Genomic DNA, 19,298 nt, shown 5'->3' on the forward strand with positions numbered 1-19,298 from the left:
TAGGTTTCTTACCGATGCCTCACTACCAGACTGACCCTCACTTGCGCCTCTTCAACCAACAGCCACTTCCTCAGATTCTGCTACTTCTAGAAAACGCACGTCTGATGGTTCTCCTGCTTTCCTCTCCACTATCTATAAAGAGGTATTTCTTCCTCTGCACAGGGAGGTGATGTTTGGAGCCCATCAGTAGGATCTGTCTTCCCTTTATTGTTCTCGTTGTGGAGCTCTGAGCACCAAGAGCTGTCCCACGCTGTCAACTTGCCCCGCCAGCCCAGCAGAGCCCAGCAGGGGCCGAGGCTCAGCCTCTGAATTGGGAAAAGTCGAAAGGCCGAAAGGCCGTGCAGAACAAGGAGAGAAACTCACTCCCAGGCTAATCTTCACAACAATTGACCTGGCCCATCACAGCTGATGAGTTAACAAGCAAATACGCTTAATCACTATTCACTTCTCCTGAAAATGACTGCCCTTTCCCAAAAAATAGCACCCTACAGTCATTTACCTTGTGACTCAGAAAAGCCCATTTTAACACTCAGATATAGGTCAAAGGCATTGTGCTAGCTTTATCTGATGATAAAGGACGTCTGAGGATAATTAGCAGACTTACAGAGGACCCGGATGATTACATTTTCAGACAAAAGCTCCCCACAGCAGGAGCCCAACAGGAAGTGGGGCTGCCCATCCTCAGCAGTTCTGAACAACCAAGTACGTCCCTAAGTTCTTGCCACTGAGTTACTGGAAGCAGTCTCCAATGGTGCTTAATAGGATGGCAAGTTCTACTTTCCCTGAAAAGACTGAGGGATGCTTGGCAGATACTTCAAACTGAATAAGAGAGCCTGGGGCTTGAGTGTCCATTTCCTTCTGCTAAAAATAGAGATACCACCTCTGGAGCAACAAAATGCAGAGAGCGGCTGCTCCAATTCATACCATGCTGCTTTTAGTTAGGAAAAGGGGCAGAGGAGGAGAGAGAGGAAAGGAGATTTCTTACACAGATTCCATTTCCAAGTCGTCTTCTTCCTGAGAAAGTTGTAGGTAGGGGTTATCTGAAGCTGGACGGAATTTATACCCCGTTAGAACAAAGAACACCAGCGTGGCCATTTCATCCAGGAGCTGCAAATTTAAAAACCACCCCCAAATAAAGGGATTAGCAACACTGTTCTTCAGAAAGTAGTGGAACTAAACAAACTGACACATCCCCCCGACAACCCACCACTTGCTGATCACTCACTCAAATGCCAGAGTGGACTGCTAGAGAGCGTTTTCTTTATATTTGCTGAACCCTCAGCCAGGGCCCAGAGATGACATTTAAGACTCCCTGCTTTAAGCAGAGTCTTCACTGGTACCTTTTAAGAGCTCATTAAATAACCACATTTCATACAATGCCTAAAGCACCAAATGAGTGCTTCAAGAAAAAAATCTCTAAATCATTTGGTGGATTACCCTAGTAGTTAAACTCATTCTAGTATACTGCAAAGACACTTTATTACTGAAATAATAATAATGGGCCAAGAAGACAGGAGGCCTGGATTCTAAGCTATTCTAAGACTTGTCACTGAAGGAAAAGACCCCTTCCCTCTCATCTAGGTGTAATTATACAGGGCAAATCTTTCTCTCTTGGCCTGAGGCTTTTCTTATCAAAGACTTTTAAAATTGAAAACTAAAATCAATAATGCAATTACTTCCAGATTTCTCACGTCATTCAGCAGGTTTTGCTGGACAAACAGATCATCTTAATTGTAGACCAGAAGAGATGGAAGGTTTTAGTGGCCACTGCCAGATAAGTTTATAACAACCTTAAGTTACACCCCAAGACATTCTCCTCAGACAAATTCTCTGGCGCTGTCCCCTGTGAGCAGCATACCTGGTAGAGCCACTTCCACTGGAACGGAACAGCAAGTTTGAGGAGAAACGCAATGATTCTGGTGAAGTATATGTAACATACGATCTGCACAAAGAGGAAAGAAACAAGAAATAAAATCAACATAGACGTTACGGCACCACTTTCTTCCAACAATTTGTTTTTACAAATTAACTACAAAAGAGAAAACAATCACCTGAAGAAAATTATTTGACACTTGTAGTGCTAATTAATAAGCGCGGCTGAGAGACGGCTACTCTGCTGGTGACAACTGGAAAACTCTCCTGTGTCTCTGGTGACCTCACCTCGGGGGGGAAGAAACTCGTGCAGCTGCCCCTACCTCCTGAGTGACCCCTTTCTCGTCCTATCGACACACACCACCCACTGATTAACCCCTACAGGCTAATAGTTTTCATTACTAGGCTCTGAGGAATGTTTGCCAGTAGTAATGGCAAAATAAAGCCACACAGGGGAAAAAAATACTGACTTGGAGTCTCTTGAGCAGATGCTATAAACATTCTAGGGCCATACTCAGAGGAAAGCGCCCATGACACTGAGCTCTCTAGGAAGGGAGGATGTGACAAGGATTCAACATGACGGCTACTCTAGTGTGCACTGCTCGCCGTGACGGTGCCCAGGGTGGCGAGGCTTGCAGGAGAACTGTTCAAGGTGACAGTCAATGCCAAAATCAGACAAAGACGACTCAGAAACTTCCTTTTAAAAAAGCAAACCCTAGAAGACCCATACCTTCCATATTCCAGGAAATTATGATCCTAATAATTTACAGCAAGTCCTGCCTTTGGTGTACGCTTATGTGGACTTTTCATGTCCATCATGGTCTTGCTTTTAGGTGTGATCCCATTTTTGTAAATAAATAAATAAAGTCAAAGGAATAGCTATGTGTGGCATATACCTAGAAAAGAATCTCGAGAAATAAGCACAAACTGTCAAAGGAATCACTCAAGGAAGAGGGGAAGGGGGAGAAGATCAGGACCATAAAGGGCTCTTCCTGTGTCTCCAGAATCCTGCATTTTAAAAATATCAAGCATGTATCACTTTTCTGAGTATTTAAAGCCAAATTTAAAACTAAAATTTAGAAAGAATAGATATTAATTTCCCATATCAGAAGACACAATTTGATTTTATAAAACGAAATCTACACAGCTCCGCACACCTTGTGCTTGCACCAGCTCTTGGCAAGTTCATTTGCTCTACTCCTTGAATTGACCTTATTTACAGATGAGGGATTTTTTTACTCACCAAGACGTAATAATGTCTGAAAAGTTTCAGCTTTGCTAAGTTAATAGCAGCTAGGAAGGAGAGAGAACAAAATGAAAGGCATGTTAACTTCTTTTCTCATTTCCAAAGCAAGTCGCACTCAGGCACCCTCTGTCAAGAGGCCACATCTATGCAGATGAGGACACCCCAGGGGCACATGGCAGGGTCTCCCCCACGCACCTGGAAGAACCAGGGACTTGTGGGAGCCGCAGGCTGGGGTTCCCAGCCCCACTGGTGTTCCGGTGCAGGCCTGCCCCAGCAAACCAGTGCATCTCCCCACTCCAGGTTCAGAGCTTTAAACCGGCCATGCTGGGGGTCTACTGCCACCACAGAAATTGGGGAACATGACAAATCAGGACTCCCTTGCCTCCCAAAAGCCATTGTTGAACATTTCAGCATGCCACTCTGGCTGACAGAGCTGCACCCTCACCAGGACCTGTCTCAGGTGGGTCCCTGAGCCCCATCTGGGGGAGCCTCCTACTAGCTGAGCGTGTAATTCAATTAACCCACAGGCGCATCTTGCAAATTTCATTCAGGTTTTCACTCTATGCCTGGTAATAAGCCCTTTACACGTGACCTCCCAGGCTTTATCCTACCTCCATGATGGCTCAAGGTCAGGGAGCCAGGACAGCTAACTTCCTGCCACCGCTTGTGGCCATGAAATATTGATGACCACAGAGGGCAGCCTGGCTCCCTCCCCGATTAGCAATCCTTTCATTCATCATAAACCTTCCAGCAGGAGGCAAATTAATTTTGCTTAATAGCATTCAATTACTGGTTCCATTTAAGAATGGGACTGTGGGTGGCGAGGGTTTGAATGTCCTCTTCCTCCCTCCTTTGGCTCATGATTAGTGGGGGCAATCAAGCTTAGAATTCCAAAAGAAATACCCGAATCCTAAATTAATCTTCAAGGTGATTATCAACTAACAGTATCTGTAAGAATCTCCTCTGAGAAACCGAATGCAAGGATGAGGGGAAGGTTAGAAAGTCTTTCAGGAAATTTTAACTTCCAGAATTTCGAGGCTGTAACACCCACATCTAGAGCTGCAACAGACTCGCACGCACGCAACATCTGAAGAAGCTAAACTAAAGCAGGCAGATCGGCAAAGGCTTTCTTATCTAGCACCCTCTCTGCTAGTCTGGTTATTTTCTAAATTAAATCTCTCTGGTTCTCTTGCAGTTTTTCATTCAGGTCATCTCTGGCCAGGCCCCGGGATGCAGCAGTGACCATGGCCGCCAAGGCCTCTGCCCCAGGGGTGCCTGCCGTCCCTCAGGGAAAGATAGGCGCCAGAACCACCAGCCAGCTAAGTGCCCGCAGAGCACTGGTGATCCCAGCATGTGATCGGCACTCTTCCTCCTCGTCTGAGCTGGGGGAGAGGCTTCACTGAGGACAAAATATTAGAAGTGTCGGATAAGTAAGTGACCATGGATTTAAAACTTCACACATTTGTATGGACAAGTATTCCATCTGTGTTCCTTTTTGTGTGTGCCCCCTGCTCACACTGGCAGTGGTCAATGAAATGGCTCGCTTACACCGTACTCTGCTCGCAAAACCAGCCAGCCCTCGGAACTGTGGTCTTCCCAAACGAGCTACACAGTTCTTGAATATGAGCACTCAATTCTCTTCTTTGTCAATAACCGAGAAAGAACAGCGCCAACAATTAGACCATTTAAATAATAAAAATGCTTTAAAAGTCTCTCTGAATTTTGAAATAAATCGCTCCTGCCCTTGCCTCAGGAAGAACCATCAGCCCGACAGAGAGAGAAGTGCCACATTTTTATTCCTGGATTTCAGGATGCCATGACAAGATATGCATGGCTGCCACAGCCACAACCAAGGAAGGGCTACCAACCCAGACCACGGGGACAAGGGGTGAACGGGAGGATTCCCATAGGAGGCAGTGTCTAAGCCGAGGCCTGACCGGGGCGCAGGAGGGAGCAAGAGTGGAGAGAATGCTCAGGAAGAGCATCACGCTCAGCCAAGACCAAGCAGCTCAGGGTGGCTGGACACGGAGGCCCGGGAAGGGGCTGGGCCGAGAGCAGAGCCAAGAGCTGTCCTCCCTGCCGGTGCCGAGGCCCCAGGGAGCCTCTGAGGGTTTGAAGCAGGGCCGGGCCTTGATCACATCTACGCTGTAGAGCAATCTCTCTGACGAAAGGATGGAGAGAATCACGAATAACAGCCCAAGTGAGGTCAAAAGCCTTGAATGTGGAGGTCCCTCGAAAGGCGGTGAGGTATTTCTCTGCCGTGAAGAGCAGTGGGTGGTGCAGCGAATGACAGGCTGAGCCTGTCCCCGTGGTCGGCCGGGGAAGACGGAAGGCAGCAAGGCAATGCAGCTGGGAGACCAGAGAGAACTCTTCAGGTGGAGCTGATGGGCCCCCCTTTCAGGGGTGGGGAGAGCTGACGGAGAGCAGCAGAGGGGCTGAGGCACTGCAGGCCTTAATGGGATAAGACACGAGTGTGGGGCGTGAGAGGAAGGGAGCGGAAGGCACTGCCTCTGACATCTCCCTGGTGCCGTGCGTCACGCCCCCAGGCTGACTGTGAGACGCTCTGAAGTGAGGCAGCCTTGAAGCACTTTAAAAATGAGCCTGGACACCCACAGCCAGGCAGCCAGGCAGCAACACCAGCACAGGCACTGACGCCATGCCATCCCAGGCGCGTGCCGGGACTGACAAACGGACCTTGGGAACAACCAGGACTGTCTCCAAGAACCGCAGCCACGATAAGCAGAGTTCAAGGTCGATTCCAACACCCACCAGTCACGACAGACATCATTTCTAGTCACAAGTAAGACATCTGTTTATGAGACTGCTGGCCATGGGATTAGGCTCCTGCGTCTCACATGGGTGTTCTAGCCACAGCCGAGGCAGTGGAGGCACGGAGCAAGCTTATTTATGGGAGTAAGAAACAGGAGTGAGAATCAGTGCAGGCCCTGCACATTCAAACATCTTGGGTTCAAATTCCAACTCTGCTGCTTACTGGCTGTGTGACCTCAGATAAGTCGCCTAACCTCTCTGAGCCTCAGTTTCTTCATCTGTAAAACAATAACAATACCTACCACTAGAGTTGTTGGGGGAATTAATGAGACAGGACATGGAGAGCAAACAGCACACAGTAAGCACTCAATGAATGTCTGACGTTACAGTATCAGGGTCATACAGTATTACCAAATACCAAACGTGGCATATACTGTGTTACAGCAGCTGCCACATCCGGCAGGAATCCAGCCTCTAGTAAGTAACACTGGAACGAGTGGTGACCTGGGGACCGCCAGAGAGCTCTGGGCTCTCCTGGAAGCATGCTGCCACACGCACACGAGGAGTCCGCCTGCTGAGCAGGGGACGAACCAGCTCCGGAGGGTGAAACTGCAGAAGCATTACGCAAGGAGCCGTGACGCCCCGGGTCGCAGCCCGGAGTCCCCGGCCTCCCTTCGCTTTTTTTCCAAAAAAGCCTTTCCTGGAGTTAAGAACGCTGATAGCTTGCTGCTCACTGGACCAGGGCAGGGCCGGGCTCCCACGGGAGTGAAGGCTCGCCAAGCCTGGGCTAGCTATTTCCGACCCCACCATGAGGAACAGCAAATATGGTAAAAGAATGAGCACGGTGAGAGGGAGAGTGCCTCGGATGGGAGCCAGGAGACTGAAGTCCAGTCCCTGCACCACCGTAACTCAGTGTGCCTGAGCCTGGCCCGCCACTGCCTTCTCGGGGCATCCGTCTCCTCGTATGGAGAAGAATTCTTTACAGAGGATTAGAATTTCCTTACGGCGATGGTCCTTACCTGGGGTGAGCACCAGAATCACCTGGAGAGCTTATTTAGCACAGATGCCCAAGCTGCCCCCCTTCTTACGGAACCGGGCCCTCCTATAAGGATTGTGAAAAACCTCCCAGCGAATGGGGAAGGAGAGAGGAGGGGAGCAGGGAGAGCGGGCACGCACAACTGCTTCACAAGCTCATGCAAGGCTGGCCTCCTGCTGTGGGAGTCCTCCTCCTCCTACACGCTCTCAGGAAAACAGCCAAGACTCTGGATTTTGGCAAGTACTTTTTACTGAGGAGAAAAGAAAAAGTGTCCAATGAGGCAGGACATGCCCAGCCTTTCAAATGCTTAACAAGTCAGTGCTCTCTCTGACTCAGCGGCAAAAGGGCAAACACCCCACCTTGAGGAGGCTCCTTCCCTAGATTTTCACTTGTCTTCTTTAAGCCAAAGAGTAACCTGCAGGCTAGCAAGAAGACAGATCGGCCCCTTCCTCCTCAGAGGTCTTCCCTGGATCGTCTCGGAACCATGACAATAAATACAAATAATAGTGCTGGTCACCACCATCTACTGAGTGACAAGCATGTGCCAGGCTCCAGGCCAGAAACCTTCCATACTCCATCTCCTGTAATCCTCACAGGAGCCTCTACGAGGGAGGGGCATAGTCACCACTGCCTTACAGATGAAGGACGCAGGCCTGGAGAAGCTGAGAAAATTATCAAGGGCACATAGCTTGTAAGTGGAGAAGCCAGTATTCAAACCCAACTCCACCTCCGACCAAGGATCAAGCTCTTAATGCCTATGCTTTGCGCTAAGAGAAAAGCCATTCATAGCTCTGTAATCCACCGGCAGCTCAGGGCGACGTGATCGTGGCTCAAAATGCGGGGCAATGCCAGGAGCTGCCAGCAACCCATCCTGAGGAGTTAACACTGGATGATCTACAGGACACAGAGAGGCAAAGGTCCGCGACGGCCACTCAGAGGGTGAAAACTTTCCACAACAACCCTTCCCCAGGTGCAAGGAAAGGCTTGAGGCTTAATAACATCCCCACCTACCCATCATGCTTTTCTCCTGCTGCCTCCCTGCCGTGCTTCAGAGGGAATTTTGAGTCAAACCAAAAATTAAAGAAATAAGGATGACGGCAAAGCCTGGATGGCATTAGAATTCGCTCTGACTCACTCTCAACCTTAGCATTTCCACAAGCTGCTTAAGCTGCAGGCTCAAGCTCACTGCGCCTGTGGGACGGGGCAGCTCCCCCTATCCGTGGTCAAGGACAGGCCTGAAAGCCAGGCCGCACGCACGCTGACCTGGGACCACACTAGTCTGAAAGCGTCCATTCTGGAGTGATTAGCCCACAGGGTGCCCCCTGGCCTCTACCCATCTCACAAGGAAGGTATCAGGAGCAAGTAGGGAAAAGACTGTGAGGAGACAGGAAGAACTACTTAGAGAATGAAATTCTTTGATCATCAAACTGTTGAGGGTCATGTGAAAGTAGTTCAAAATACACCTCCAATACACATTTAAAACAATGACCCAGGACTGGTCAGAAGTCATTGAAGTGAATAGTTAAGGGCTGTGCATCTTACTGTAAGCAAAATTTTATCATAAATAAACAATAAAAAGCATCAAAGGAAGAAGCAAAAACAGCCTAAGAGGGTGGCTGACAAGCATAACACTCCAGGAAAGGGCAACTCCATACAAGATTTCTGCTGCCAAGTCTAGCGCGGTTCCGCCTTTCTCTTCCCTTCTGCTCTAGAATCACACACACCAAAGGCCCTGCTGGAGGAGGGGCTCCTAGGGCAGGCTGATCTCAGACCTGCTCCTGTCAGCCCCTCCCGTCTCAGCCGGCCCGCAGTGTGCAGCCGCAGTGCTGGCAGCTGTGTCAGCCAGACACCACAGCTGAGGCAGAGCTGAGGAGCACACGGCTCCCCTGGCTGTCCACGGCACAGACCCACAGTCGGCAACGAGCTGGGCAAGGAAGACGGTCAGACGGCCCGTTGCCTGATGACACAGCCTGGCCAATAGCAGACAACACCTTCTCAATAAGAGAACCTGACCTCCCTGAATACTGCAGTAACCAACCGAGAAGAGCGGGTTTCAACCGTGTCTCAAGAATTGCAGAAATCAAATGCAGGCTAACACCACTAGGCAGAAGAACCACGTCCAGAACCGGGGAGGCCACGCCAACCCGGATCGTTAACCAGGCCCACTGGGTGGCTGAGGTCTCCAACGTAATTAGGGTCCCACTATTTTAAAGGCCTAATAAAAAATTGGCAATGTGATAAGGCTGCTTCTCAGGCTGGGGATATGAGAGGCCTCTTTGTTTCTGGTTGTACATTATATTAACTCAAAATATATATTTCAAAATGTTGATCAGAAGCTGTGATTAGGCTGATGACGTTAAAGGAATGTTGGGTGACCTGCTGAGGAAAGTAATGAAGATAGGTTTTTGGTGAATAAAAGAAATTAAAAATCATTGTATTAAGCCAGTCTAATAAAATATACTTTTTCTCTCTCATTCTCTCTTCCTAATAGTCTATTTAGCTGTGGTTTTTAGCCTCTCTAGGGTCACAGACTCCTTTCAAAATTTGCTGAAAGCCACGAACCCTCTGCCCAGGTAAATGCATGCATGCACAAAACCTACAGTTTCTGGCTCCCCCACCTCCGTGTAATGCATTCATGGACGCCACCTGAAAAACATGTGAATTACAGGGTCGGCTGCACACTTACGTGAGGTGGCCCTGAGCGCGGGACAGAATCCTCTGAGGGCTTGACAGATGCCACCATACCTCATGCCGTAAGAGAGGTAGGAATTTTATACGTACTTGCATCACATCGCCCGGAGAGAAAGTGTTCTCTGCCTGCCAACACTCCCCCTTTCTGGAGCAGAAGCCTGCTTATAGCGCTCTCATGGCGCAGCTCTAGACTTCAGGGGCAGGACTGGATTTACAAACGTACGCTCTAGCCACATGGGGACAAAAGGAAGGATGAACATTTCCTGAGTGACCAGATAGAGGGAATCTCATTTCCTCTGCCTCTTCTCTCCCATTATCATGAAACAGTGCTCCAGAGGGTGGGATCCCAAAGGACCACCCTCAGCAGCAGTGCAGACAATAGTGTACTGCAATTCTGGAGGAAATCACCCTCGCCCGGGCTGCACCCAGTCCCAGAGCCCTCCCCACATGCTGGGGAGGTGGACTCACAGCAAAATGCACAACTGGGGACTCCCCTCTTTGTCCTGACCTCCTTCGTCCCCCTAAGACTTTTGACCTGGAATCTCCAAATTGAATCCAATAATAATCCTCACTGCCTAGAGCATCAGTGCATCTGGGGTTACCTTCGTTTCTACTTAGAAAGTGAAAATAAAGGCTGGGCAAACCTATAATTATAACCAGGAACTGAGTCAAGGAGTCAGAGAAGAGAGTGCTTGTAAACACCAGCTCGGGTGGAAACATGTAATCCAAAGCTCTGTTGGTATACTGAGGGTAACTTGTGTTAAAGCCATCCTGTCAGTTCAAGAAAAGCACACATTCCTATTAGAGCAACAGGTTAGGGAAAATATCAGAGCAGATAAGGATGCAAAAGCTCCTGTCCCAATCAAATAACAAGGAGCACAGTGCTGGACACTCCGTGGGAGCTCAGTAAATACCTAGAAGCAGTAATTTCTTACACCTATGTGAGCTTTATAGTTTTCCAAGTGCTCAGCATAGAGAGAACAGTCAGCAGTCAGCATCACTACATTACAGATATGGTTTTAAACGTGGTATCTCTTAAATGTCTATAACAGCCAGGAGTTGGCAAACTTTTTCTGTAAAGGGCTGGAGAGCAAATGTTTTCGGCCTTGTGGGCTGGATGATCTCTGCCACAACTACTCAACTCTGCCACGGTAGCACAAAAGCAGCCACAGACAAACACGTACACAAATGGGCATGGCTGTGTTCCAATAAAACTTTATTTACAAAAACAGGCAGACGTATTTCTCTTCCCTTCTCATCAGTAGGTTTTTCATTAGATCTGTTTACATGAACACACCCAAACAAACCATATTTTTTTTGGCATTAGTTGCCCAGAACTAATGGACTCAAATAGTCACAAGAACCTGGCCAAGACAGTCTGAAATGAGCTCAATAGGCACAGGAAAAAAGAACCAGGCAGTCTTTCACTCCCTTCCATGGCTGTCTGATCACAAGAGTCAAGAAGTCTCATCCCTAACACACGGTTCTCCGACGTTCAGTCTCAGGACCCCTTCACACTTACCAATTACTGAGGATCCCAAAGAGCTGTTGTTTATGTGGGTAAAATCTATCAATGTTCACCACATTAGAAACTGAAACAAATTTCCAAAATATTTAATAATTCATTTAAAAGTGACAAAAATAAATCCATTACACGTTACTAATATCTTTCTTATAAAAAATAACTTTCAAAAAAATTTCATGAGAAGAGTGGAACTGTTTTCCATTTTTGTAAATATCTTTAATGTCTGGCTTAATACAACACAGCTGGATTCTCATATTCACTTCTGCATTCAATCTGTTGTAAAGGAGTGTTTTGGACGAAGTACATGAAGAAAATACGGCCTTACACACATGTAGGCCTGTTCAGATAACTGAACAGTCTTCTTGATTCTACAGTAAAACTTGACAAGTGGTAGCTTCTTAAAGACCAGTCAGGTGGGGAATCTGAAACCGTATCAACGAACTTCCACACTCTGTCCCCTCAAGTCCCCTGCTCCATCTTGCACTTTGGATCTTTTATTCACGCACGACTGTGTCACACGCGCTGACCAGGTGGGAAATACTGTTTCACTGAGTTATGCACATCTCCAACACACTGAAACTTTTTATCATAAAATATTTTCTAAAAGTCACCCCTGCTCACATTAGAAATCTTTTAAGAACTAGGAAGCTGTCAAGCTTGCCGTGGTGGATATAAGTTTTCCTAAATTAAAATTTGTGCTTTCAAGTGAAAATGACATCAGTGGCAACAAATATTTCTAGTTGCTTTCCTCAAGTGACGTGCTTCCTTGGCTCATTTTCAAGAAAATGTCTGCCCAAAACCCAAGCTTCGGGAACAACAGTTTGACTGTCATTGTTCTTTCAAATAAAAATGGTGTCCTGAGAGAAAAGTGGCTAGTTCAGCTTACAACTGAAGCGGCTGCACATGTGCCTTTCCCAAGACAACCGTCGTACTCCAGTACACGGCAGACGCGCCTCAGGCATACTTCCCATTTCATCACACAGCAGGTTAGAGACCTATACTCAAGGGTTGAGATTAATAACAGTAATAGTTTTCACTATTTCATCAAGGCCACTCAAGTGAAACGAGCCTTTTTCACCCCCTGCAAGTGGGTGGCAATGAAGAACGCAAGGGCCACTAAATCCAGGCTGGTGCCATGGCCTTGACTCGTGCAAGGCCAGCTGTTTGACCCACCTCTGCTTTTGCACCATCAGTGCAAACGTCAACAGTGAAAAAGGCTGATAACATCTTATAACGAAAATAATTCTGACCCCGAGGACCCTCGCGAGGACTGCCGCCCTGACAAATACTTCTCCAGGCCACAGCTGCTCTCAGAACACGGCAGCAGCTCAGAATGAAGCCATTCCTCCACAAACCCTGCAACTGGCCCATCACCACTTGTGTAAATGCTTTTGAAGCTCACCTGAATGGTAAGATTCCTCAGAATACTTCCTCTGAATTTTCTTCAGAAACACAAGGAAAAAAAAAAAAAGGATGATCAGAAGCAGAGCCCGTTAACTAAATGTATGGTGTGCAGCCCCCAGCCCATCCTCTAAGGTACCGCCGCTGGAGCACGAGAAGGAGACGGGCGCAGGCTCAAGGGCAAGAACAGGAATCCTGGCAGGTGAAAGCCGGGGGAACCAGAGCGAGGTGCGTCTGCGCGAGACTCAGTTAAGCTCCTGTCGGAGGACGGCGCAGCGGTGACTCTAAATGACAGAGGAGTGGGGGGAAGCCACAGCGTGTGACAGAAGAGATGCAGACACAGCTTGAGGACAGCGGGCAGCTTCATCCGTAATGTTCTCCTTGATACTTCCCCCCGTTCAGTCAGGAGGGACCCAGATACAAAGAAGCAAACAAAATCCAAACGAACCCTTTCTGAAAGCCAGATGCAATCCCAAATGCGGGGAGAACAACGGCAAACAGCACTCCCCCCTCCGGCCCCCCACCGCAATTAGTCAGCCTGGACTGCACTTAAACTGAGATTCTTAAGCCCAAGTCACTGTTAGGGTCGTGCAATGAGTCAGTGGAATAATGAGCCTAAGAACAGGAACCAGAGTGTCGGGCTCCATCCAGCAAAATGCTTCCAAATCCAGTAGGAGACATTATTTAGGAGACACTATTGCCCACGGCCTTTACTTTCTCAGTTGCCTCTAGGATGGGCTAGATCTCGGGGTGGGAGGGGTAGCACGGGCCTGAGGAGAATGGAGGGTCAACCACAATATCCAGGAACAAGCGCCAGCAGGAGGTCAGCTGTGTGCTCACTCCAGCTTCCCTGTGCTGCCTCACTGCTGTCCTGGAATGGACGTGCAGGGCACAGCCACTCTGCAGTCACACCCGAGGCTGGCTTGCCAGCACAGCGTGCTGTTCCTGAGAGTTCTCTGCAGGGGAGACTTCAGCCATGGGAACATGGCTGCCCTGACTCTGGAAGTGTCACAAGCATGACCATTTCTCAAAGAACAGAGTGAAATACGCACTTGCGGATCAGCTCAAGAGCATCCCACAGCCTGAATCAATTCAGTGCAAGAACGTGAACGAAGAAAACATCCCCATTCTAATCTACTCTGTCCCCCTTTCAAAGGGTTTGTTATATTTGCTGATGAGAAATGGGTGCTTTCTTCACAGAACGTCAGCCTGAGAGTGGTGAATGAGAGCTCTGGTGTGCTTGCGCGACTTCCTGTTTCCATATCTGCTCTCTGCTGAAGAGGTCCCAGCTGTCACCTAGTGGAAAAAACGAGAAACTGCCTCGTGTGCCCCGGGCGACGACAAAAGCATTCCTGTTCCCTACAGTTTCCCTTCCCCATGATGCTGGGGGACAATTATGACTCCATCCTGGGCCTTGCCTGCTGTGCTACCAACCCCAGGCAGGACACTTGACTAAGATCCTCAACTAACGATCAACCTCTCATGGAACAAATGGTCACAGAGACAGCTAATTACCAGTCACCCCCAGACCCTCTAAAAGCAAGGTGGGGAAGTCAGAGAAGCAGTCCGAGGGATCAGAATGATGGAGAAGGGGAGAAGGGAACCGGTGAGGAAGGACCAGAGGAATTCACAAAAGAGGAAGGATGAAGTCAAGAAGCCAAGTACAGATAAAACTTATCAACTGGAAAACACTGCCCTTGGGATTTTCTATACATTTTCGGCCAAACAGTCAGAAAAATGAATCCAGAAATACTGAAGTATACAAAGATGAAAAAGTTAAAGAGAAAGATCTATTCATTAAGTCACAGAAATAATAAAACCACTTTTTAAATATAATGTGCATGGAAGGAAAAAAAAAGAAAATGATGAGAATATTCCCAAACAATAATTATTCCCAGAAGGTGGGTTTTTATTTTCTACTTTGGATTTTCTGTTTGTGGTAGGGTGCTTTATTAAAATTCTGATTTGTTTTATTTTTTGTGATTTTCATTTACCCCATTCCAAGAAGGCAGGAGGGCTCTCTGAGTTCTGTGGCTCAGAGGAAGGCGATGTAGCCTGGCTAAAAAAGCAAAAGATTTCTGCAAAGTTCCAGCTTAAACTTACTTTTCTGAAAAGAATGTATCCCAGAGGGTTTTCCAGAGGGAGAAGGGGATCCAGTGCCTTTGAAGGAAAAGAGGAAAAAACAAAAAAGAGCTATTTCTCAGGACTAGAAAGAAAACAAGAGTTGGCACATTCTGCGAGTGGGGCCTGTGGCCACTTGAGAAGCCACGTGGGCCTCGGGAGGCTGGACTCAGAGCACTGACCAGGGCTCCCAGCTGAGGCGAGACCCTCACTCACCAGGCTGCCCAGAAGCATGAGCATTGCCGGAGCCAGACAGCAGGAGTCTCGACAAGAACTACTGTGGGCCGAAACCAGGGGCACCCTGAATACTGTGCTCTAAATAAGAACCCTGGGTCTTCTCTGACACTGGCCTGAAGGCTTGAGGTCAGGTTTAATTCAATTTTAAGAAAATATTGTGATATTAATTGTATAGCAAGTGTGAAACAAGATAGGTACCTACTACAGTCATGTGCTGCATAACGATGGGATACGTTCTGAGAAATGCATTGTTAGGTGATTTCGTCTTTGTGTGAACATTATAATTACTCACACAAACCTAGATGGGCCAGCCTACTACACACCTAGGCTGTATGGTGCTCATCTTATGGGATCACCGTCACATACGCCGTCAGTCTGAGTTTGACCGAAACGTTGTTATGCAACACATGACTACACGTGTTCTCCAAATTTTCTAAAATGAACCCACTTTACTTTTATAATCAGAAAACAGGTCAGCAACAAAACTTTATTTACAACAACTGAAGAATCTGCCTTAAAGAACACTATCACTGTCGGCACTGGGGGTGTGACTTCACGGCTCCAGAGGCAGCTCCGACCTTTGCGAGCACTGCTCCTTGACCCTTGTGGTCTGCAATGCCCATCTGTGCTGCAGCAGCCTGCCGTCACGGACATTGTTCAAATAAGCCCAGAAACACACACAACATTTTCTTTGTGGTCTTTTCTGACTTAGCAGGCATGGCTGGAAAATCAGGGGAATGCAAAAGGGTTATAATGGCACAACCACTTAAAAATCAGAGAGTTTCAAAGGTTCTTTCTGGCATCAGTCTCACTTTAAATTAATACCGACACATCTATTTTGAAAGCGTGTTAAATCAGCAGGGAGGGATGCTTTACACATAGCCATCCTCAATCCACAGAACCTCCTGTTCTCACAGCGAAGTGTGAGCTGGTTCTTCCAAGACAAGATTCTCTCTTTCTGACTCAGTTTCGAGAAGGTGAAATCACGCTCACGAGTGGCAATGAAATGAATCATCTTAATGAGCAGCAATCACCCCAGGCCTCCTTCCACACAGCTGGTCTCCGCACTGTGCACCCCCTGCCTCTCCACCAAAGAACGCCGGGCTGCCTCTCAGAGTGAGCCCCAGGGCTCCCCCAGCCGCCCCCCAGGACCTTCCTCCTCCACGCCTCAGCAGGGCCCAGGCCTGGGGCTTCAGGGAAGGCTGAGCAGCACAACAAGAGCGCAAGGGAACTTGCCTTTTCCATCTGTTGCTGATGCTTCTTGTAAATGCCTGATTGACCTAAAAACAAACATTTGGGAACAAAAAGTTAGCTAACAAACTTGCACTCCTTTCCGTTTCCAGCACTAGTAACTCAAGGCCTTGAATTCCTCGATTATAAATGGAAGGGCTGGACTAGATGATGTGGAGCACTCTCCCCAAACAATGGGATCTCTGATAATCAGCACTGCGCCCTGTGTGGTGCTCAACCCTGCGAGTTAAAGATGCCCTCTGCTGGCTGAAAAAAGTCTGGCAGGAGCCTGGGTGTGAGGAGAAAACAAGACAAAACACAATCATTTAACACCGCTGACTTCTTGACCTAATCTCCCATTCCTACAACCATCCCCCTACCAACACTACTAAGCCGAGGAGCATCACTGAGCTCACCCGCTTCCTGCAGAGAATGGCCTCCATAAGAAGGTCACACGCCAATTTCTAAAGTCTAGGTCCAGGGGCTACGAGCACATGGCTTCGCTCAAACTTGGTATTTCACTGACTGGAGATTTATAGCTTTGCTGAAAAATGCGAACCTCCAGGGAGTCTTTTTTCCGGCCGTGATGTGCCGGTAACTACCTACCATCATTACAGTTTAGGCAGGGAACGTCAACATTATTAAAGAAGCTCTAGACCAGAGTTCTAGGTAGAGTTCAAAGGCACCAGGGAAGTCTTTCTTAAAGCGTGAGAACAACACGGGCAGATACAGTACATGGGAAGAGAGCTGAGGTCCTGACACGGCCATGCCCTCTTTACTTGACCTTGAATAAGTCATTTCTCCTAAAACCTCCGTGTTTGCCCACCTGTGAGAACTGAATGGCACAACATGTGAACACTAACTAGCACAAAGATAGCACCAAACCAATGCTGGCTGAAACTGAATATTTAAAAAAAAATCATTGATACTATTTCTTAAATCACCTCTCTAGTACTGATTTTTTTCATTTTACAGCAATTTTCAGGATATTTACCTTAGAGAATCTTGCCATTTGGCATCTGCTTGTTAGGGTTTTAATTATGAAATGGCAGGCAATGGCCCCTTGTAGCTCTATAGCACGTCTGGGTCTTCCCAACCCCCTGTCCCTTCTACTTTACCACGCTGATAGTGGCAGATGTAAGACTAGGGTCTTATACTCCGTTCCCTAATAATAAGATGCTCTTTCTATCTGAAGACAATGCTGGTCCCCTGTTACAGATGCCTGAGTTAACTTATTCCTGGCAGGATGTGGGGAGGTGTGGAGAGTAAAGACTCATTCATGCTCTCTCTGCCATGCTGGTAGGTGTCTGCTGAACTGCTCTATGTACACATGTGATGTACAATGGAATTAGGGTTAAGAGGGAATCTGATTGGGTGGAATGAGGATTACACTCCACTGGCACCATGCTCTAAAAAAACCAGAACTGCATGACCTGATAAACCCCAGGATCCTAAAGAATATTCATTTACTGCATGGGGCATTGTAATGTGGAACACCTCACTTCTAATAGAAGGCAGGTAAATCTATTTTCTTCAACTTTATTCCAAAAGAGTTAATTGCTTTCAAGTAGCCATGGAACTAGAGCACTCTAAGGGTGTTTTTTTTTTGTAATTTTATTTATTTATTTTTTCCCCCAAAGCCCCAGTAGACAGTTGTATGTCATAGCTGCACATCCTTCTAGTTGCTGTATGTGGGACGCGGCCTCAGCATGGCTGGAGAAGCGGTGCGTCGGTGCGCGCCCAGGATCCAAACCCGGGCCGCCAGCAGCGGAGCGCGAGCACTTACCCGCTAAGCCACAGGGCCGGCCCTCTAAGGGTGTTTTACTTTCGCTAGCCTTTTGTCCTCTACTTGTTTCCTACTGTACCAAGAATTTCCTCCACTTTGCACGAGATGTAATGAGGATATTCTTTCTCATCAACCACTGACTTAGCACTAACATTTCTTTACACATAACCAGAGCACAATATATGCATCTAAAGCCTGCCATCTCCAGGAATGAAGCAAACCATTCTGAAGATATCTAAAATGTTTACATGCTGAGAACTATCACTAGTTTTACGTTAATGTACTTCCTCATTTTCCACCTAACTTGACAAGGAAAGGCTAAGGGATTTCTTCAACTCCCTTCCCTCCAAATTCTTGCTGCTATTTTATGCTGCTACTAAGTTCTCATTTCCAGACCTTTTCTATTGCCTAAATGGTGCTAAAAGCCAGCCATGGTGCCAGACTAGATCTATCAGAATGCACTCGGGAACTTGATAAAGACACAGATTCCAGGGTCCTGCCCTGGAGACTGATTCAAGTCAGTCTGGGACCCAGGAAGCTGTATTTTTTAAACAGATGCCTCGTGTGATTCGAACCAGTTTGGGGATGGCTGGTTCAGCTGTTGGGTTTGAGGACAAGCCTCGTGGTCCCTGCGGGTACTCACCACACCACTGGGAAGAGGATGGCTCCACAGCACAGCAGGTCAACCAGAAACAGAGAATCCTTCCACAAGCCATACTCAGTCGTCCCCTCCTCAGTGGACTCTATGATGATGTAGGCCACATTTGCCAGGACCTAGAGGGCATGAAAAGTCGCTGAGGCTCCCAAGCATGGGTAGATCTTTACAACCACAGCCCCAGCAGGGGGGTGGACACCTGGCCTGCAGGCCCTCAACCTATGGCCACAGCATTATTTCCAGTCCCACACGCTCTTCCAGAACTTCGCCACTCTCCTATCAAGAAGCAGCCTCTGTGCCCTCCTCCTGACACTGTGTTTGCTCTGACCAACAGAGGAAGCTGGAAGTGAGGCCATACGATTTCCAAGGTAGGTCATACACAGGATACAGCTTCTGCCTGGCTCTCTCTCTTGAGACACACACCTTCGCAGCCCTGAGCCTTCTTGTAGGAAGTCTGGCTACCCCGCAGCTGCCATGCTGGAGAGACCAGGCAGAGAGAGAGAAAGATGCCCAAGGAGCCCCAGCTGATCAAGTCTTCCCAGCCCAGGAGATGGATGCAAGTGAAGATTTCCAGATGACCCCAGCCACTGTCTGACTACGTAACTGTGTGAGACTTCAAGTCAGACCTACCCAGTTAAGCCACTCCTGAATGTTGCTGTAAGTCACTAAGTTTGGGGGTGACTGATTATGCAGCAATAGATAACTGGGACACTTGGCTTTCCTAGGCAC

The 19,298-nt window shown here is 47.8% G+C and overlaps 1 protein-coding gene across 4 annotated transcripts in view; it reads right to left on the reverse strand.

Moving 5' to 3' along the window:
* GPR107 (G protein-coupled receptor 107) overlaps positions 1-19,298 on the reverse strand; it is a 75,663-nt gene that overhangs the window by 11,935 nt on the left and 44,430 nt on the right. Inside the window, exons 13-18 of one of the 4 annotated variants that reach the window (XM_087418920.1) lie at positions 18,558-18,688; positions 16,135-16,178; positions 14,644-14,700; positions 3,116-3,165; positions 1,859-1,942; positions 986-1,107 (exon numbers count right to left, since the gene is read on the reverse strand). In XM_087418920.1, coding sequence (XP_087275046.1) covers positions 986-1,107; positions 1,859-1,942; positions 3,116-3,165; positions 14,644-14,700; positions 16,135-16,178; positions 18,558-18,688 — 488 coding nt within the window. Of the gene's footprint in view, positions 1-981; positions 1,108-1,858; positions 1,943-3,115; positions 3,166-13,063; positions 13,837-14,643; positions 14,701-16,134; positions 16,179-18,557; positions 18,689-19,298 lie in introns of those variants that run through there. The other 3 variants (XM_004423577.3, XM_087418921.1, XM_087418922.1) reach the window with 3 other exon arrangements.

This window comes from Ceratotherium simum, chromosome 29, assembly GCF_057802395.1.
Source record: "Ceratotherium simum simum isolate JZ-2026a chromosome 29, ASM5780239v1, whole genome shotgun sequence".
Lineage (NCBI taxonomy): Eukaryota > Metazoa > Chordata > Mammalia > Perissodactyla > Rhinocerotidae > Ceratotherium > Ceratotherium simum.